Here is a 22,594-nt window from a genome sequence, read left to right on the forward strand (position 1 = left end):
GCAGCAAAACTGTGTCTGACAACTACCCCCCCCCCGCCAATGAATTAGTGAGGTAAGGATGATTGTGGCTGACAAACACATAAGTAAAGGTAAAGGGACCGCTGACAATTAGGTCCAGTCGTGACTGACTCTAGGGTTGCGGCGCTCATCTCGCTTTATTGGCCGAGGGAGCCGGCATACAGCTTACGGGTCATGTGGCCAGGATGACTAAGCTGCTTCTGGAGAACCAGAGCAGCGCACAGAAATGCCGTTTACCTTCCCGCTGGAGCGGTACCTATTTATCTACTTGCACTTTGACATGCTTTCGAACTGCTAGGTTGGCAGGAGCCAGGACCGAGCAACAGGAGCTTACCCCATCGCGGGGATTCAAACCGCCAACCTTCTGATCAGCAAGTTGTAGGCTCTGTGGTTTAACCCACAGTGCCACCCGTGGACAAACACATACCTAGGTGCTAAATGGGGGGTATAGAGGAATTAGAAATATTTCTCTGAATTTGTCTATGGTAAGGGTATTGATTTTACATACCCTGTTATTATTTCTATAGCTATAGGCTCCTCTTAAAAGTGAGCTTCAATTGGACTTTGCCAACATTCTAGTGCATAGTTGTGACAGTTGAAAAACAGCAGTTAAGAATGCAGCAAAACCATCAGTGGGCAGGGGAAAAGAATCTGTTCAAGCAGAGGAGCTTTTATCTTTCCTTGGTGGTATTCCAACAGCTTCACAAGGTTGGGTAAGTGTTTATATATAATGGAGTGTCACCTTGATGTTTTACATTGGTGTTGTATTTGTATTAGGTTTTACCATGTTTCGAAACATTGATTTGGAATTCTGTTTGGAAGTTCAGTAGCAAGAAACCAACAGCACAAGAATGTATTTGCGTGCTAACGTTTTGGCCATTAGTTTCAGAGCTGCCTTTGGCATTACTTTTTAAGAACAGCAATTGTTGCATAGCATACATTGCATTGGAGTGGGGAACCTGAAACCTTCCAGATGTTACGGTAGTGCAACTCCCATCAGCCCCAGTTATAATGGCCCATGGTCAGGGGCTGATTGGTGCTCTAATCCAGAAATATCAGGAGGGCTACAGGTTCCCCATAGTTACATTTCCTTGGTCTGATCTTAGAAGACAGCAGTGCAGGAAGCCAGTCTGTTAAACACTCTCCCTGTGTCACCGGTTTCTCAGCGGACTTAACCTCAGCAAATGTAATACGTAAGCACCTTTGAACCAGTTGAATATAAAGGCTCCACTACTGTTTAACTGTTGTTATGCCACTTCTCATAGCACATTGGGATGCTTCTTTGTGAGTAGTGCAACTGAACAGTGGTGTAGCCCGGGGGAGTCACAGGGGTGATTGATTGCCCGGGGGGAAATTGTTCGGGGTGCAAAATTTCAACACCCGGTGCTGCCTCAATACAGCTGTGCACTTCCATCACTGGGCTCTGTTGAAAATAGCTTCTCTATTCAAACTGGGAAATGACCTTTCCAGACAACAGAACAACTTTTCTTAATTCTGCAGTTACCATCTTCTGGGTGATGCGGACGCTGTTAGGCAGTTGAATGTGCATGCATACTCCACCCCCCCCCCAGCAGCCCTGGGTGCTGGCAACCCACACTATGCCACTGCAACTGATTGTCACACTGCTTCCCAGCTGTCAGATTGGTTACAACTCTTATCAGCTATTCAGGTACTGTTATGCTTTGGGAACATCACAGGAAAATGAACTCATTTTTAACACATAATTACATTCTTGCAAACACAACTGAAAATGAGACATAATCAGGGACTCAAATGCTTTGCAGTTCCTAGGATATGTTTGGAAGGTGCCAGGTTGGTACACAGTCAGTTACTTATGTTATAAATGGTGTTGTTCTCTCACCTTTTGAAAGTCATTATTAGTGCACAAAGAAAATAGGAAGTTAATAAAGAAAGGGACTCAAGGATAAAGTACTGTACTAACAGAAATGCATGTAAGGTGGGATAGCCCATGAAAAGAGAAGTCTGTGAATCAAAGATTGGTGAAAACAAAAGTATAGCATACATGCGTACTTAAGGATTAGACATTACAAAGATTTTAAAGAAAACCTTACACATACTCTCCTCCATTTAAAAAAATAATATCAATAATTCACTATCCTGTTCTAACTGCCTCAATTATTTAACATGTTGTTTTGAGTAAGACACAGAATAAAAATATTGCCCATTAACCCCTGATTCTAAATACCTTTACTTTGTTTTGCTGGCACATGCTTCCTAATAGGATTAAGACGGCATATCAGTTATCCAACAAATAACTGTTTTAACACTAACTCATGGCAACCCACCCTGTATCCTCTTCATAATGGTACAATAATAATTTCCTATCCTGAAAAACTGTATTAGCTCTTACAGTGTGAAGAGTGGTGGGAAGCTGATAGTAAAAAATGTATTAGTTGAAATGATTACCTTGGAACAATGAACGTTTGGTTTTACAAACAACTGCAGAAATAAATGTTGAAATGACTCTGTGGTTTACTGGTAGATGTAGGAAAAAAGGAATGGGATTAACCCAAAGTAAATAACCATAAGGATTAAAAAACTGTACTATTAACATATAGTTTAAAATATAGTTTAAAATGCTTTAAACATTTATCAGTGAGTCAAGTATTTGTGCTGAAATTTTACTTAAACAGCAATTATGAATTTGTTAGGTACTTGTATTAAGCCAACTACTGCACCATGGGAAAGGAAGCTGAATTAATTCAGTATCAGGACACACAATCCTATGTTCCTTGTTCTGTTTTGTTCACCACTGTAACTTAACCTGAGCTATTGGAAATAGCATAAAGGACCTGTTTTGCATGAAAAGAAATCTGTATTTATTCTGATGCAGCGTTAGGGGTTGAAGCCTTGCTTTGTTGGCTTCTTTTTTGTCAGCTTTACACTGAACAGAACCTCACTAATCAGATATTAGGAGAACTAACAACACTCTGTAAATACCTTTTGAAATTTGGTGGAAGAAAAATATGTTGGGGGGAAATTAGATAGGTTCCTCTACAAAGCTGTAAGTGAAATTGCACCTTTAACTATGGATTTTTACAAATGCACATATATTTTACATTTTCACTTAATCATACTCTCAGGATAGGTAAAGGTAAAGGTACCCCTGCCCGTACGGGCCAGTCTTGCCAGACTCTGGGGTTGTGCGCCCATCTCACTTAAGAGGCCAGGGGCCAGCGCTGTCCGGAGACACTTCCGGGTCACGTGGCCAGCGTGACATCGCTGCTCTGGCGAGCCAGAGCCGCACACGGAAACGCCGTTTACCTTCCCGCTGGTAAGCGGTCCCTATTTATCTACTTGCACCCGGAGGTGCTTTCGAACTGCTAGGTTGGCAGGCGCTGGGACCGAGCAGCGGGAGCGCACCCCGCCGCAGGGATTCGAACCGCCGACCTTTCGATCGGCAAGTCCTAGGCGCTGAGGCTTTAACCCACAGCGCCACCTGCGTCCCGTAAACCCCTAATATCAATGAACCTTATTCCATATGTGCTTAGAGTTGCAAGCTCATCTTTGAACAAATACATTCTAGGGTTCAGATTCCTTACATAATAAATAACTGTATAACCACTTCCTCAGTCTAGTCTAGTCATGACTATTGCATGGCTTTGAGCAGGTAACTATTCACATCAGTGCACGTGAATAACACACTGTGTGAGATGCAACCCCACACCTAGCAAAGCATTTCACCTTGGGCTGAGTTTACTACCTCAGACAAAGGAGATGGTGCCCCCCTTTCCATTTTCCTTACGGAAGTTGAGTGAACTTTACTTCAGTAGTACAAGATCTCCCATCACACTGAAGGGGAACAGACTTGCTTAGGGGATCCAGGGACGCTGGGGGTGGCAACACTCAATAGCTCCTGCTTAGGGTGTTATAGCAATTCTAAAGTCTCATATATATATAAATCAGTATTTTCTTACAAGGGGAAGAAAACGAGAGAAGGGCACAGCTTTGTCCTCCAACATTTTGCCACCACTCTCTGTCTCTGGTACCTGCCAACTGAGGTGACCACCTCTCTTTGTCTAATGCTGGGAGTGACCTGTGACTGCAGTCTTTCATTGGAAAACAAAACCCTGACCAAATACATTTTAGTAAAAATGGGTGAGTGGCAGATATTGCTATCACTTTAAGAATATCAAAAGAAAGGTAAGCCGTTCTGTATGCTATGAGAAAATCCAACTATTATGTCCCAGAATCCTGGGAACTGTAGTTTGTTAAGGGTCTTGGGAATTATAGCTCCATGAGAGAGAAACTACAGTTCTCAGTATTCTTTGGGGAAAACTATGTGTGAAATCCTGTACATGTCTACTCAAAACTAGGTCCCACTGAATTCAGTGCATCTTACTCCCATATACACATGTATTAGATTGCAGGGTATAAAGTGCTAGGACTTTTTAAAATAACTCAAAGTAAACAAAATATCTGTTTTCAATTTTGTTGAAAGACATTTCAGTCATTGCCAATTTAGTATCATCTTATGAAGAAATAAAAAGCCATCAATATTTTATTACATTTCTGCAACGGCACTTTTCTTGTCGATCTCTGGAAAATCTCCAAACATCAAAATACGATACTAGTGATTCAGGTTAGGCCTGTCTCCATGGCTTTGCAATGCTACTGGTTAATGGCAATTATTTTACTGGCAAATCTAGCAGATCTAATGCTATTCCACTTTGCATCCCCCCCAAAAAAACCCCCAGAAGAATAAATTAGACAAATCACTAACCAGCAGTAGACTATCACATAGATAGCACAGGACAGGGTACCTTCACATCAACCTGAAAACCAGGCTTGTGGGCCTAGATAGGAGTCAGGCCTGCAGGTCTGCCAGTCTCTTCTGTAGTGTTACATTGCCGTTCGAGCTGGCCGCCAATGGCACGGGCCCAGGGACACACAAAAATAATGTCTCTCTACTCTGGCTCGGAGCCCGCCTGCCTGTGTGCCAGGTGAGGCACACAGGCGTCTCAGTTCCCTCCTTAGGTGACCGGTCAAGGGTTCAAGAGACAAGGGCGGCGGCGGCGGCACTGGTACAGCTCCTTGCCAACAGCACAAAGAAGCCTAGGTACGCCTCTGCACGGAACACTTGCAGAAATAGAAATTGGCCACCTTTGATCTACTCCCATTTTTTCCCTGTGTTTTGCTGCATGGGAAGTGTTGAAATAAGGGACGTTTGGCAATTCTAGTCCCTGGTGATTTATGCTTCGCGTACTACAGTAGGCACGGCCGCCTGCCTTTGCTGGGGTGGGAGGTGGGGAGCACTTCAAAAATGCCTCGTCAGCTGAAGGTCACGGAGACGTAATCTGCAGAGCCACTTTCCCTCCAGCTCTCTCGGTAATGGAATTAAGGCCCATTAATCTAGCGCGATGGCGAGAGCGGGAGGCGACTCTTCCTTAGAAGAGGCACTTAGAAAAGTCAAAGAACTATCTCTGTGGCGGGGAGGGGGCGAAGAAGGCCAGGGGGTGGGCAGCCACCTTGGTCAGAGGTGGCGGGATGTTGTCTCTCTCTCTTTCTCTCCCCCCGCCCCTTCTCGAGTCCAGGTTTGATGCTGCAAGGCGTGTCCGAGGCTCTGCTCATGTGATGGAGCAGGAGGGAGAGGCGGGCGGGAGGACCAGAGAGGAGCTTGTTCTTTCCTCCCCCCCAGCTCTCTAAAGGAGTTTGCAGAAAGCTACTGGTTTCCTTCAGTCGCAGCTTGAGCAGAGCGCTGAGCGGCCGAGGCTGAGGCGAAGGGCGCAGCTGCCTGGACAGCTTCATTATTGCTCTCCTCTCTTTTATCATTCCTGGGCGGGAAGCGTCGGGTCTGGGCAGCGGAGGTGAGAGACCGGCGTCGCGAAGCAGCCGCTCACCGAAGAGAGCGAAGCCATGGGAGCCGGCAGCTCTGCGGAGCAGCGGAGCCCGCAGGACGGGGCCACTGCAGCAGAGGAGTCCCAGCCCGGCAGCCCTGCGGGAGAAGCGCCCACGGCGGCGGCGGCGGGGGCCGAGCCGGAGCAGCCGGAGGATCCCGCCAAGGTACGAGCCTCGCTGCCATGCTGCGCGCCTGGGAGAGAGCTAGGGGGGCTGGGGTGTGTGTGTTTTGAGGCCGCTCCGCCTCAGTCAACTCAAACTTTAGGGGGGCGCCTAAGCACCTGCGAAGGGGCTGGCGGGCACCTGCCTCCCCTTCGCCCCCCCCGCCCGCGTCCTCTCCAACCCCCCAAAAAGGGGTGAAGTTTGGCGGGGTGGGGCGTGGCGGCCGCTCGGCTCGGCTCGGCTCTCCTGAGGCGGGGAACTGCGCAACCGGCACCTCCGCAGTAATAAACTCCTCTCTTCCCTTTGTCTGTCAGAAGGGCGGCCAAAAAAAAGTACTTGGCGTAGGCGAAGGGCGGATGAGTAGCCGCCGAGGCGCTTCGGGGAGCCCCCAGGCCCCCCAGGAGCGCGGCCTGGCGTCGCCACCCCCCCCCCCGCGGATCACCTCATGCCCTCTTCCCTGGGAGCTTTTGGGGGCGCCCTATTGTATTTGGCTGTTTTGCATCTCGCCTAGTTTAGGCTCCTGTGCGCAAGGTATTGCGGTGGGGGGGGGGAGCGAGTTAAGGCAGCCTCCCCTCTTGGTTTCCCTTTTGTGTGTATGTACGGATTGGTGTGAGAAAAGACCCCACCCTATGGCCGGACGGCAGGGAGTGGACTGTGCTGTGCCAGGACTGCAGTCCTGCAGTCAGCCAGGGCTTGGTGGTACCCAGGGCTGCTGCAGTTGTAGCCTCTTTTCTTTCTCAGAGGATGAAAGTGAGAGGTGTGTGTAATCCGAAAGTGAGGGGTGGGAGTAGGAAAACAAACGGAAAACCCAGGACTAGTCCCTTGGTGTTTTCTGCACTGACAAGTGTTTAAAAAAGCAGCTCTATCCTGCCCCCTCCTCATATCGATCTGCTTCAAAGTACAGCACGTGTTCAGAATAGACAAGTTATTGAACATTCTTCAGTGTTGCATATTATATGAATAATGTGTATGCATTGGTTGCAGGGAGATACTTGTAAATAAATGCCTGCAGTTTCTAGAACTACAGATATTCCTATAAGTAATAAGCTGTATCCTTAACTAACCAAATAATTTTACTGAATATCCTCATAAAAGTTACACATACAAATAGCAACAGAGAACTTTGAGAAGCATAAAAGGCTCTCTTAATACACATTTTCTGTGCACTTTTTTGAGTTACATTTTGCAATTTTCCAGACAAAATTTATTGTTTCGGATAAGGATGGTTTCTTGCATTATGCTATTTTTCCACCAATATTCCAATAAGTATTTTTCTTTACTTTTTAGAAAATAGTCAGGTTTATTAAGCACACTGATTTAGCTCAATAAAGTTATTTAAAAACAATTTAGATACTTATTTTAAACTCTAGATGGAATATTTCAAGCTTGCTGTTTTCCTAATCTAATGTGTGGGTGTTTCTAAAGCTTGAGAACTGGTTGTGACTTTGTTTTTGTGACCTTGAGTCTCAGATTTTTAACTCCCAGGAAGAATTTTCCATAGCTGCTGTCCTACAGTGTTCACTGTTGAGGGTGGTATTTTCAAAAGTGTTTTAAAAAAGAAGTTAAAATGGAACAAATAGTTTTAATTACTTGAAAGAAATATGTCTTCTGATGACACCTTTCCAAAGTAAAATTTCACAGTGTACGCACAGTTTGTTGCTGTGAGATAATTCAGCTACAGAAATGTAACTGCAGAAATCATGAAATGTGACCAAAGTATCCGACCAAGATGATAAAATAATGCTGGCTTCAAGCTTGAGAAAGAAAAATTCCTGCTAAGAAGGTCAAACCAGCGTCTCTTAAGCTATGTGAAAAAGCATAAATTATTTACTATGTTTCGAATCCTCTTGTACTTTAGGTTCCAGGAAGGGACTTACGCATTTTACCCACGTGATTCCAGCTGTTGGGAGAAAGATAAACCATATGACTATTTTAATATTAGCTGTGCCAGTGTCTAGAAAGAATTAATCAGAAAATGTTTATTCAGAAACATAAATATATTATTTTAAGTAACATCTAGCCAATAATAAAACATTATAAAATGCAGTTGTTTGCATGACATCTTCTAGACCAGGGATAGGCAACATGGTGCCCTCCAGATATTGTGGACTGTAACTTGCCCTTAGTCCCAGCCAGCATGGCTAGTATGCAGGATGATACGCGTTGTAGTCCAAAACATATCGGGACCATCATTTTGGCTACTCCTGTGCAAGACCACATAAAATCAGTTATACCACACTACCTTAACCTGTTCAAGCACCAAAAAGCATGAGCTGCTAACAAAAGCACTTTATACTGAGTGAAAATAATGGAAAGTTCTGGTTCTTTCTCAAACTCCACTCCCATCCCTTTCATACACTTCTGTCCACTGTTCAGGTCAGTGTCTCCAGCAGAGCCAGGCATGGCCAGGCCTGTTTTCTCAAACCTGTTCCTTCTTTCTGTTTTTCCAGATGGAGCCTCCAGTAACATTTTCCCACTACCAACCCAGAATAATTGTTTGTGGTTGTTCTGGGGAAAGAGGCTGCACATTTCCTTCTTCACTCCTGGTTATAACACTCATTAGACATTCAGCTGAATCAGACTAAGGGTTCATCTAGATCCCACTGAGTTTTTTTTTGCAAATGGTAGCTAACCAGATGTTTCTGGGAAGCCCACATGCATAGTACCAAATAAATGGCCCACTCCCATTTTTCTAGTATTGCAGTGGCAAAACAGGCACTCACTTGATGTCATTGGACTACAGTTCTCATAATCCCTGACCATTGTCCAAGTTGGCCTGAGCTGATGGGAGATGGTATCCCAACAACATCTGAAGGGCCACAGGTTCCTCATCCCTGTTTTTGCAGCTGCTGTTACACAGTCTTTGAACATAACCTTTGATAAACTTATCCTCCATTAATTTGTCTAACCCTTTTAAAAAGCCATCAAAGCTAGAGGATATCACATCTTGCAGTGATGGATGTCATAAGCTAATTCAATGTTTATGGCTGATTGGAATAATCAGACATACTGCCTATGCTTTCGACATGGGGGAGGAAAGGTATTGCTCCCCCCATGGTGACTCTTTTAGTGGTAACCAGGCCACCCAGTGTTGTTGGTGGTTGGAAGACTTTGCCTGCCCTTTAGGGTTGTACCCAAGTGCCACACTTTACCCCTCGCTTTCCAAAGAGAGTGAATGAATGAAAGATAGCCATTAATCTGCATAGGGGGAAAATGCACACATTGGGATAGAGATAACTGTCCCAAGTCCCTGATTATCTTAGTGCCTGTAATGAGAAGCAGGTTTCAATCTAAACAGTCCCAGTCTGCATTTTTTTTTCTTTGTCCAGTAAAGCTCAATGGGAACCTGAGAGGCATAGTAGCAACTAACTACAAAACCCTACCATGGCCTGGATGCTGTTTCTTAGAACATAGGTAAAATTGAGACAAGAGAATTGTCTTTTTGGAACTTCCTTTGGTATATGTGGATTGCAACAAGTATTCTGAGAGTTTGTGATGGCAGTCCCCTGCAGCACACAAAGGAATCATAGAAGTGGTATGCTATGCTTCTACATAACTTTAAGGTGCTTAATTAACACCATGTAAGTGATATATACTGGCAGAGTACTTTAGAATGTATGCTGGAAATTCCCTATCATACCCCAGGGTATATGCTTCTACCCAATTTTTGATTCATATAAACTTAGCAGGTTGAGTTGCAGTAATTTTGAGCCATTCCTTAGAATGCATATTACATTGCCAGTAGTGAAGGAAATTATTTTGCCTCATGCACTAATGAGAGACCATAACTTTCTAGTGCAGTGGGCCTTGGGCCACTTTTAGGTGACCCTCAGTGCCTCAGGCTGACCAGGGCCTCCCCACTTGCCTACTGTGCCCCATAGCCTTTTAGTTGAACCAATGCCAGCATCAGGAGCGCCTTGCATATTGAGTAAGAGTGCATGGGGTGGAGTGGTATCTGTTGGAGGAGGGGACATCTCTTCTAACAAAGTGTTGGAGGTGTTGAAAGCCATTAAAAAGTGAAATTAAAATTTATTTATTATTAATAACCTTAAAGATAAAAATAAATTAGGAATAGAAAGGAAGGGTGTGTGAGAGAATCTGTTATAGGAGGAAGAATAGAATATAAAATGACCACCAAGGAGGAATGGGAAGATGGCAGGTTATTTGGGGAGGGGGGTATGTGTGAAGGGGATAAGGTAAAAATTGAATGTAAAAGGAGACTGGGCTTCAGTTCTTTCCAGCTATTTCAATATCCTTAAGTGCTGCACTGACTATTCTGGAATAGCTAACTTTCCTGGTTCTAACATAGGTTAAAATCCATACGTCATACATTTAAAATTCATATATTACCTACAAGTAGCATTTGGTTAAGGGATAAGTACTGTAATTTGTATTAAGTGACTTTAAATATGCATCACACATTAAATAAAAGGGGATACACATACCCTTTTTCATTTAAAAGTGCACATAATAAATTCAGGTACTGGACAATAAAAACAGTTTATGTTGGGAGTTGAGCAGGAATTGAGAGAAGTACAGTTGATGACCATTTTTTGCTGAGGGGATCCGTTCTTGGCCCCTGTGTGTTTTAGCGCAGCGTGTATAAGCACGTTCCACTCCACCTTCGTTACACACCCTTTTAGTGTCTTGTTTAGTGACGTTACCAGTTTGCTTCCGGGTTTGGCGCCATGCACGATTGTGCATCATTTGGACGCACATTAATCAGTCATTGCCTGCACATGCAGACATACCCCAAATCTACCAGTATTGCTTATCTTTGATTTGTTGAAGTTAGTTTTTTTATAGTGTTATTCTTACTCTGGAAATGTAAAGTAAACATTTTATGCTGCAAGCATGTACACATGCAGTGATACCTTGGGATGCGAACAGGATCTGTTCCGAAGCCCTATTCTCATCCTGAACAGAACGTAAGACGTGTCTGCGTGTGTGCGGGTCGCGTTTCACCAAAAAATACTTATCCTGAAGTGTATTTATCCCGGTATGACTGTACAGGCAGTTTCCCATTTACGTGGGGCTTATGTTCCGATACACTGCATGTTTAAATAAAATTGCGTATATTGGGAACACCATTGTGAAAGGCTGCAAACACCCTCTGAACCTCTGGAAACTCTTGAAAAGCCATTCAGAAAACAAAAACTCCACCAAACTCCTCCACAGTTGCTCCCTCCAAACCTCCTTGCTCAAGCTCTAAGTTCCCACAGGCCTCAAAGGTTGGTGCAAAGGCTCCCAGGATTGCATTTGCAAAGGCTCCTAGGATTGCTAGATGCTATTTTCGTGCCATTTTGCCATTTATACGCTCTTTTAGGGCTGTTTTTGCCCCTATTCCTGCCACTTCCTGGTTTGCTATGGTGTGCGCAGTTGTGCGTGTCTCAAATGTGCATAAATGAGGAATTGCTGTAATTAATGACGCATGCATCACTTCTGCTCCTGTACTTCTGTAGCACTGGCAAAAGTTTAATCAGTTCCTCTTTGCAATTACCTACCTCTCCCACCCCGCTAAATCTTTCTCATGTTGTTTAAAACAGTCTAATTATTGATTTTAAGTATGGTGGGTGATACTCAAAGATCATTGGACTTATTCATTCACTTCAGTGGGACTTCTCTGTGTATGAGTTGGATATCACTCTGAATAGAAATACTTGTATTATCCTGGCTTCAAAATTAAGACCTGCCTTCCAGATTCTTTCACCCTTTTTAATCTAGGAAATGTAGAACTTTTCAGTATAGTAGCACCTCAGATTACGTAACCCCTCTGGTTACGTAAGCTTCAGGATGTGAAAGCAGCAAACCCGGAAGTATTTGACCGGATTTCAGCATGCGCAGAAGCGGTTCTCAGGTTGCGGAAACCTCAGGATCTGACCTGACCACTGGGACAGATCCCGTCCACAACCAGAGGTACCACTATACACTGAAACCGTCCTTAATGTGTCTATAATAGCATCAGTACTTTAGTTACTACAACATAATTTATTGAAAATCCACTAATGTATAAGTTCAAATAGATAGTTCTATGTTTCACTACAAAATATGCAAAGCATTATTTCACAACTTCTGGGAGCATTCTTAGGCCAATGCAAACTAAGAAATAGTTGGCAGGTCAGTTTCAGCATAATACATCACAGTAGTTGAATCTGAATCCCTGGTTCTGTTCCCGTATTTCTCAATCTAAGAGAAGTTTACTTTCAGCTCTTTCTCTTAAAATGATTTATAATGTAAAGCCAGCTGCTTGATGACTTAAGCTCAATAAGCTCATTCACCCATTGATCCTCAAAACACAGCATGTTGAAACAGTGAGCGGTGGTAGAGGACCAGCACATTCCACATTACTGCTGCTGCCTTTCCTGGCCAAAGTTGCAGGAGTAAGGTAAAGGTAAAGGGTCCCCTGACCGTTAGGTCCAGTCGCGGACGACTCGGGTTGCGGCGCTCATCTCGCTTTAGTGGCCGAGGGAGCTGGCGTACAGCTTCCAGAGCAGCACATGAAAACGCTATTTACCTTCCCGCCGGAGTGGTACCTATTTATCTACTTGCACTTTGACCACTTTGATGTGCTTTTGAACTGCTAGGTTGGCAGGAGCAGGGACCGAGCAGCGGGAGCTCATGATTGTATTCAAAGTAGTCACTCCTCAGTAAAACCTATGGTAAATTCTGCACTATTTAGTTACGTGAATCCACCTCACAATAGGGTTCTCTGGAATTTATTCTGACGAAATATATTTACAAGATGCAGTATATCTTTTGAGGGACAGGGTGGATCCTGATATTACTATCAATGATCATGCTATCAGCTCTGTCTGAGGAAACTCTACTCCACATATTGAACTTCCCCTGACTTGAGATCTACTGGGAAGGCCCTGCTGGTAGTTCCAGCCTTAAAGGACATCCTGGAGTTTATTACCCACCAAAGGACCTTCACAGAATTAGTATCCTAGTAGTGGTTTGCAGCCACCCTAGGGGCTTGACTGACACCAGCATGGTTTAGCTTTAGGCACCAACTGAAGATCTGTTGCTTTGCTTTTTGATGTAGAAGGATGCCTGGGTTGCTGGACACTGACAGATTACAGGAAAACAGAACATTGGTGATTTTAATTGTTTTCTTTGTTAATTGCTTTATGTATGAATTGTTACTTGCTCTGGATTTTAGGATGAAGGGTAGGATATAAGGTTTTTAAAAAGAATAAAAATAAAATCTCTTAGTAGATTAAAAGCACAGTCCTATGCATAGAAGTGAGACCTGATCCTGTTGATGACTTAAGCTCATTGGGACTTACTTCCAAGTAAGTGTGTATAGTATTGCAGCCTAATACACCAATTGACATGTTTGTCCAGAAGATGACTTTTATATTATATTTTGTGAGACCTTTACATTGTTTTCCAAACTGCAGTAATAATAGGAGAATTAATTATTAATGCTAATGTAACTACTTAGGCTTCCAGGATTCTATTTTTGTGCAGTCAAGTGAACAGCAAGATGGAAGGAAGTAATTTAGCACATTACTTCAGTCTGTCCATTTCCATGGTTTCCATATTTAATCTTCCAATATAGTGTATCAATGTAGCGGAACTAGAGAATAATATCTATAGAGTACTTGCAAAGTTTGTGAAACCTGTGACTGTGTTGGGGTCTAAAAAGTTGCTTTGGCCTGCCAAAGAACTTGGGACTTTTGAAGCGTTGAGGCTTCTTATTTGAACAACAGACTGCAAACCATATCACATTCCCCTCAGTTTCCCATTGCAGAGATATAACAGTTCAGTAAGTTTTAAAACAATGGGGGAAACCTTTTTTATTGGGTGGGATGGGGAAAAAATAGAGATTGAGTGAGAAATAGCTAATACTTCATTATGAAACTTAAGTTTACTTTGTTACTGAATTTATATGAAGTGTACTATTTGGTGTATTCATGACATCTTGTATGTACGTGTTCTCCAAGCAGTAATTATAAATATGCCAAATGTTATATAGGCGGAGCAGCATGCTGTTGCATCCTAATGTACCTAACTATAGCTTCTTTTTTCTCTTTGGAGAAATAGTTACAAAAAAGGAAATGAAAATAGCAAAAGGAATATTTTATTTTCTATCTTTCTAAATGGTATTTATTTTATTTTATTAAATGTATATACCACCTTTCATCCAATGATCTCAGGGTGGTTCACAATATAAAAATACAGTATAAATACAGGTATATGGAACTCAACATTATCATGCAAAAACAAAAGAGATGTTTTTTTATAGAAATACACATTTTCTTCAACCTGGGACCCCACTTCAGAATTTACCTGAAGCAGCACCAGTTAATTTGTTTCACAGGTGAGCGTGTGTAGTTTTGTATGTGCAGTAAATGTGAAGATCTTTGAATGGGGATATTAAGCTTTAGAAGTGTACCATGTACAGGACACGTGAAGAATACATTAGAACAAAGCAGCAGTTCTTCTTCCTAAACCTGGTTGAGAGAATGGGGTAGGAGGATAATATTATTCCCCAAATACTAAATGGATGAGGGAGGGTCCTCTCACAGGAGGCATTCATTCTATTCATGTCATTATTCTATTCTGTCTGTTTCAGGTTTCTTGTGGTCTCAAAGGGAGCTTACTCCACAGTTTGAGAACCACTGTGTTAGTGAAAGCTTTAGCAAGCACAGGAGCTGAAGTCTTTCATATCAGGGCTCTGATTGGTAGATGTTAATGGAAGTTCTTTCTTTTCATTGAGTCATGCAATTTGCAACCTTATCCTAAACATATTATGATTTTCAAGACTACATAGCCAGAGACACAATTGCTCACACAAAGGACTTTTTCTGTTTCCTTTCTAGCAGGTTTATAAATAGTCACCTCTCCTCACAAGGCCAATATATGCCAATAGCCCTGTGAGAAGAAGAGAAAAGGGAAGCAGGCAAAAAACAACATTAGGGTCTACCCTGGCCAGACTGCCCCCCCCCCTCAAACTTTACTCTTTATCTTTACCTTGACTGTTTGTCATTTATTGTAATATTTCCAAATTGTAAACCACCTTGCATATTTGGGCAGAATATAAGTACAATAAATAGATAATAAACCTGGGAACCTTAGCAAACAGATTTATTTCCTTAGAAAGCACATATATTTATGCGCACAGCTTGTCAATCATGTTCGCAGAAATTCGCAGAATTTCAGTGCCTTATTTTTCCTCTTGTTCTAAATAATGTAAGGGAGATTTAAGCTAAGAACCCAATAAGAGCCCTGCTGAATCAGACTAAAGGCATATCTAGTCCAGCATTCTGTTCCATAGTGCTCAACCAGATTCTCATGGGAAGCCTGCAAGCAGGACATAAGCAGAACAGCGCTGTCCCTATTTTTTATTCAGAGGTATATTGGTGGTAGTACAGTGGTACCTCGGGTTACATACGCTTCAGATTACATACGCTTCAGGTTACAGACTCCGCTAACCCATAAATATTACCTCGGGTTAAGAACTTTGCTTCAGAATGAGAACAGAAATCGTGCTCTGGCAGCGGGAGGCCCCATTAGCTAAAGTGGTGCTTCAGGTTAAGAATAGTTTCAGGTTAAGAACGGACCTCCGGAACAAATTAAGTACTTAACCCAAGGTACCACTGTACACAGCCATCATTACTAGTAAGCTTTCTTCGTCAGTAATTTACTTAATTCCGTTTTAAAACTGTCCGAAGTAGTTGCCATCACCACATCTTGTGGGAGTGAATTTCATTGTTTTAACTATGTGCTATGATAGTTGATAATCATTATGTGAATAAATACTTTCCTTTGTCCGGAATCTTCCAGCATTCATGACCTTTTTTTTGTGAAAGGGAGAAAAACCTTCAATCTTGCTCACTTCATAATTTTATACATCTCTAACAGATCTCTCTTCCCACCCCAGACTTGTATTTTTTTCTAAGTGGAAAAGCCCCGGTGTTTTCATCATGGGGAAGTTACCCTTGGTTCATTCTGGTTGCTCTTTTCTGCACCTACAGCATATTTTGAGGTTTGGTGACTAGAACTGTACATAGTATTCCAAATATAGGTTCACCGTAGATTTGCATAATGGCATTATATTGTCAGTCATTTCACTTTCAGTCTTTTTCGTAATGATCTATAACATGGAATTTGTCTTTTTCACAGCTTCAGTAAAGTGGGTTGACATTTTCATTGAGCCTAGCTACAATGATCTCAAAATCCCCTTCCTGGTCAGTCACTGTCAATTAAACCATTAAGTGTATATGTGGTTAGGATTCTTTGCTCCTTAGTCAGAGGTTTTCGACTTTGAGTCTACTGCTCCCCTGACTAACTGCATTCTTTTTGCAGCACCCCTGCGGGGCTCAGGAGCTCAGTTATGACACCCCTTGCCTGCAAGCTGACAGCTTCTCACCCTTTTTTGAACACCCTGGTGGAGTATTCCCTCTTCCTCCTCTTCTCTTCTCTCCCCTCTCCTTGAGAGTCTTCTGGGCAGCTGCAGTTGCTGCCCCTGGTCTCTGAGCTGCCTCTCCTGCCCCAAAGAGGGCTGCTGCATCAAACAGCTGTGCAAGCCTTTGGGAGGCAGAGAGGCAAGAGGGCATCAGAGGAGGGAGGGAAGGAAAGAGGGACAGAGGCCAGTGTTGCCCGGGTGCTACGGCACACTGGTTGAAAACCACTGCCCTAAGTGCATCATTTTACACTTGCTTACATTGACCCACATTTGCAATTTTAATTTCCTTTCACCCAGTTTGCAGAGAAATTTTGGAGTTCTTCTCAATCCATTTTTGTGCTTAACATCCTAAACAATTTGCTGCAGTAAAGAGGGCGAGAAAGCTCCACTGTGCACATGGACAATTGTATATAGGTCACACTGATTCTTCAGAAGATGGTACACTTACAGAAAATCAGGACTAGTTTCATGGACATGAAAGGCATAATGTATACCAGCCTCTTTTAAAATAGCAGTGTAAATATTTTCTCTGTAGGACTATAGTGTTGTTTTTTTAAAAAAAAAATCTGTTGAGTGCATGTGTTATGTATGTTGGCCAAGTGTAAATTACAGAATTACAGTGCTTTTATTAACCAACCAGATTTCATTTCAACTGCTGCATAAGCATCAGTGCAGTAAATGGATAGGATTATCTTTGGTTATCAGGAATCCTATTAAGCAGGCTAATGTAATGTAAGCAGGGTTTAGTTAAACCTGAGTTTGTTAATCTATTCTGTGAGTCAGCTTTTGTGTCCTGATTTCTTATGTAGTAAGAAAGGAATGTGTGTGAAATTATAAATGTATTTAAAACTCAGTCCCAAGAGCATGGAGTGAATGGAATATTTAAAACAGCGCCCCTGGCATTTCCCTAAAATCCTAGTCAGTCTTCTTTTTCCCCTTTCATTTAAATAGGTAGCAAATCCTGCTTAGAACTATGAACTGAAAAATATTTTTTTAAGATAGTGTATTTGTGACCTGTGCAACAGTTAAGAGTTATACAACTCTTGATTTCTATGTCTATTCAAGTATTGGATATTAAGATAGAGTAAGCAACCTGTGTAACTACTACATCCTTGGCAATGCTTTGGTATGTAGCGTGATGCTGCATAAGAAGTGGGTCTTCCATGCTATCTTCCTCTGTTCCCAGTATGACCTGTCATCCCATAAAAAAGGATCTTAATGGTAGAATATACAGTATATTGTACAAGGTGTGGAATCTTCTTGGCCCATCTTCAGAGGTATGAAATATTTAGAAGGCAAATGTTGCCTCCTAGAGATAAGAGACCAAAATGTAGTGTTGCTTATGAAGAACTCTCCTTTTCATTAGGGTGTGCACAGGAATGCAGTCCTGAATAATGCAAATTGTGTGAATTGCACTGAAAATATGCAAAATGGTTTTATTTTGATAATGCTGGTGTGTTTTGAAATAATTTTTGAAGCTCCCATTCTGTATGAAGCATTGTGAATATTAAACTCAAGTAGACTATGATATCCATTCCTAAATCTGTTGCCAGTCATCCCTGGACATTTGTAGAACTGCAGCTGATATATAGCCTTTCAGCAATGGAGAAGAATGCTGGGAATGCTTAAACAATCTTGGGAATAGGTCATGGTTTAATAGAACTATACAAAAGTCAATGATGGTTTCTCAAGAAGTTCTTGTGATCCTTGAAGCTTATTATTAATATATACCTGACTAAATTATAAAATGAATACAGTGACTGAATCAGTTCATTAAACTTCCACAGACACTGACCATTAATTTGGCAGAAGTTATAGTTATTTCTTAAGGATAGTTTCAAACTATTTTTAATTTTGTATATTAAACCATTTCTTAGCAAAATAAAATTTACCTGGTAGTAAGCCTCATTAGTGTGGGACGCAGGTGGCGCTGTGGGTTAAAGCCTCAGCGCCTAGGACTTGCCGATCGAAAGGTCGCGGTTCGAATCCCTGCGGCGGGGTGCGCTCCCGCTGCTCGTTCCCAGCGCCTGCCAACCTAGCAGTTCGAAAGCACCTCCGGGTGCAAGTAGATAAATAGGGACCGCTTACCAGCGGGAAGGTAAACGGCGTTTCCGTGTGCGGCTCTGGCTCGCCAGATGCAGCTTCGTCACGCTGGCCACGTGACCCGGAAGTGTCTCCGGACAGCGCTGGCCCCTGGCCTCTTAAGTGAGATGGGCGCACAACCCCAGAGTCTGTCAAGACTGGCCCGTACGGGCAGGGGTACCTTTACCTTTACCTTTAAGCCTCATTAGTACTAAGTCAGACCCCAAAACAGTGTTTCCGTGCACTCTGGCATTCATCACTGTGTCCCATTGCTCCAGAAGCGGTTTAGTCATGCTGGCCACATGACTCGGAAAGCTGTCTGTGGACAAACACCGGCTTCCTTAGCCTGAAGTGAGATGAGCGCCACACCCCATGGTTGCCTTTGACTGGACTTAATCGTCCAGGGGTTCTTTACCTTTTACCTTTACCAGGTCCCAAATAGCGGGTATGCTAATAATATGAAAGCAATGTGTTGGTTTGCTTTTTCAAAATTGTGAAATAATTAAAGAATCTGGTTTGTGATTGCAGCACACAGAATGCCTGACCATTTTTTTCCTGAGGCAACTCCAGGTAGGACTGGGAGAACCCACTCAGAAATCCAGAAGAGCTTCTGCCAGTCACAGTAGACAGCACTGATCTAGATGTACGCATAATCTGATTTAATAAAAGGCTGTCCCCATGTTCTTATTTTCTTGCTACAAACCACCTTGTTGCTGTGGTTGCACCTTGGGGGACAAATAGCTGTTTTTGGAAGTTTTTAATTGGGAAATGGATGCAGGTAGGTAGGTTGGGTCCACCTCATAATTCCCATTTATAGGTCCCTTTATAGGTAAAGGGACCCCTGACCATTAGGTCCAGTTGTGGCTGACTCTGGGGTTGTGGCGCTCATCTCGCTTTATTGGCCGAGGGAGCTGACGTACAGCTTCTGGGTCATGTGGCCAGCATGACTAAGCCGCTTCTGGCGAACCAAAGCAGCGCACAGAAATGCCGTTGACCTTCCTGCCAGAGCGGTACCTATTTATCTATTTGCACTTTGGCATGCTTTCAAACTGCTAGGCTGGCAGGAGCCGGGACCGAGCAACAGGAGCTCACCCCGTCGCGGGGATTTGAACTGCCAACCTTCTGATCGGCAAGTCCTAGGCTCTGTGGTTTAACCTACAGCACCACATGCGTCCCTTTTCTACATCAGTACTTAGTGCCAACTGGATCCCAGCTTTCCTTACCACTCATTTGGATTTCTTAGTTCACTTCAGATCCATTTAGATCAATAGATCCACTAGCAATAGGTTTGTTTTAAAGGTTTTCCAGTGCTTACATGGGGGCAGCCATGTATGTATGGGCATTGAAAGTGCATAGTGTCAAGGAGCCCTGTCTGCTAGCTGCTCAGGCTGTGGGTAGCTCACGGCACAATTCTGAAGGGTTTAAAGTGGGGTGGGGAATTGTGGCACAGAGCAGAGTGACAATACACACAGATGCTTTTCAGTGTAAAGCATTTTTTTAAAAAAAGACTTTTAATTAAAAATCTTCTTGTAAATGGGAGAGGATGGACTTAATGCTGTCCACTTTGAGAACAGGAATGGACCAGACTTTAATGGGTCTGTCCATCCCTAGCTCCAGCCAGCAGGATCAGTAATCAAAAGTCTTAGTCCACAACATGGAGGGCACCAGACTGGCTACCCCGACATAGTCTCTCTTCCGTTTGAAATGTGTAAATCAGAAACAGAGGAAATAAAAGAGTTGTTTGTACCTTGTCCGTGTATATATATTTGTATGTGTCTGTGTGTATGTATGCCCAGGATGTTCATTTGTGTGTAGTGGGAAAGATGGCTCATGAAAACCTGTAGCTAGCCTTGGCAGTTGTCTGGTATATAAGCTGCAGATAATGTATGTTGCTGTGGTGTGATTCAGATATAATGCTGGTTCCCAACAAAATAATAGCTTGCAAATGGGGAGGCAACCACATGGATATTGCACTCTCTCTTTCCTTCTTTGGAGAAATTTCTGCGTGGTATCATGGTAAAAGAAACTAGATTTCTCTGCACCCTAGTTTTCTCTTCATATTTTTCTCTTCTCTGGTGTACAGGGAATCCTGGCTTGTATTAAGTCTATATAACATAAGTCAATGGTGTGGGAGGTGCTACTGCTTTATATTCTTCCTCCTTTTGAGGTCATAAAGTAGCAAAAGCGCCTTGCAATCGTATTGTCTGGGAACTAAAAAATCAATACACTGTTCAGTCTAGACATTTGTGGACTAAAGGTTAAGTTTCTTCTACTTAGCTAGAAAAGTTATGCAGACTGCAGGCAATAGGTGCACACCCACCCACACCCACCCACCTGCTGAATTGATGCACACTAACATGACACTGAACTTCTAAAAATACTTGTTTTTATAAAATTAAAAATATAAAAGTACATTGAATAAGGTTAACTCTTGAAACTTTATCACTACCATAGCAAAAACAGTGATTTCTGCTGTGGTTGCTACCCTGTCATTTGTTATTTTAACGCTAGACACAGATGTCCTGGGCTGTCTCATCCCATAAAACATTCTTACTACAGGGAAACCAAGGAATGTGATGCAAGTGTTCTCAGTTCCTAGACCAATAAACGAACTATAGGGTCTTGACTAAGAGGACATCTCTGACTCTGCTCTATCTCTTATCTTGAAAAGGAGGCTTGAATAGCACACCTATGCTGCACGAGGGAAAGGAGATCAGCACTTTTACAGCACACCTAGAGCTTCCCCTGTGCCAGCACTTCAACTAGGGGTCAGATACAGTACATTTTTGGGGATCCTGTGAGAGGGAAAACATATATGACAGCAACAGAATATGTATGTCCATTCTTATGATGTGATGCTTTAGTACCAGGTTTAGTACCAGACTCACATGTTTCATCATCTAAGATTTCAGTTCTTCGACTATGTATTAGCTACAAACACATTGTTCCGTTTCCTCAGTCCTTCACTATTTACATTACCTATTTAATGACTTTTTTAATGACTTGCCACAAGCCTCCATGTAATGCACCGATAAATTCTAGGCAGTAGAAATTCTTTGCATTTTTCACTAGCAAGGAAGGAATGCTTCAGGATTAGATTCTCAACAGGTGACACAAATGCTCAAATTGTCTTGGAACACAGTACCCCACCGCACCTCTCTAGGTTGAATGGTGTTTAAGCAGCTTTATTGCTAATAGAAGGATGCATCTGGGGGTTTTTTGGGGGGCTGTAGAGTAACTTTTTGTATGTGTCAAATCTATTTAAATATTTTATTTGAGGGGAGTCTAGTCAACAGTGATGGAGTTACTAGTTGCTTCATCTTTTTACTAGTCTTAATAAACAGCAGCAAAATATAAATTTCCAAGATGACTATAATCTACAGTGTACTTATTGTGAACTGCTTCTCTGTTTATTATGTGCAAATAGCCTGTGCTGATACTCTGTAATACTCCCAAATCATGGTATATTTCCTCTTTGACTCCTGGTAGTGAACAAGTTGCCTGCCTTTACTGTAGAGCTAAGTTGATCAAGGGCTCATGTGTGATCTTTAGTAATGCAAAAGATTCCACCACATGCACTTCACAAATCATTGAAAGTGGGGGTGAGGAGGGAATGCATGTGCAGAAGTTGCTTTTATCACAGGATTTTGGAGAGCTTCTGTAATAGTCCTCAGTCACATCCCACCCACCCTTGCGAAGGGTACACTTTGATTCCCAAGGTTCTATGTCAAATGAAGTCCAGCTTACCTCAGCAGAACTTTTAATGATAGGACCTATTTGTCTTGTTCAGATGATAAACCAAACCATTGTTCAGATTTCAGTCCCCAGATGTTGCTGGACTACAACTCCCATTGCCATTGACCACTGACTGAGCTGGCTGGAGGTGATGGGAATTCTAGTCCAGCAACATCTGGAGTCTAATGTTAAGGAATGTGTATTGTGAATGATGTGCAGTGAATATTGGTCTTGTATGCTCCCTTTTCTCCTTTGCATGTGATCTTCCACTTTCACTTTTGACTCAGTTTGACCCTAATGTGTTATAACTAGAATTTGAAAAAA

At 42.6% G+C, this 22,594-nt stretch overlaps 1 protein-coding gene across 3 annotated transcripts in view; it reads left to right on the plus strand.

Moving 5' to 3' along the window:
• The first annotated feature begins 444 nt into the window (after positions 1-444).
• Positions 445-22,594, plus strand: part of AKAP12 (A-kinase anchoring protein 12) — a 67,043-nt gene continuing 44,893 nt past the window's right edge. For 2 of the 3 annotated variants that reach the window (XM_083731965.1, XM_083731966.1), the window contains exon 1: positions 5,339-6,042. In XM_083731965.1, the coding sequence (XP_083588091.1) occupies positions 5,896-6,042 (147 nt within the window). In that variant the 5' untranslated portion in view covers positions 5,339-5,895. Of the gene's footprint in view, positions 732-5,338; positions 6,043-22,594 lie in introns of those variants that run through there. The other variant, XM_083731968.1, reaches the window with a different exon arrangement.

The sequence above is a fragment of the Podarcis gaigeae genome (genome assembly GCF_964106915.1).
Source record: "Podarcis gaigeae genome assembly, chromosome: 3".
Classification (NCBI taxonomy): domain Eukaryota; kingdom Metazoa; phylum Chordata; class Lepidosauria; order Squamata; family Lacertidae; genus Podarcis; species Podarcis gaigeae.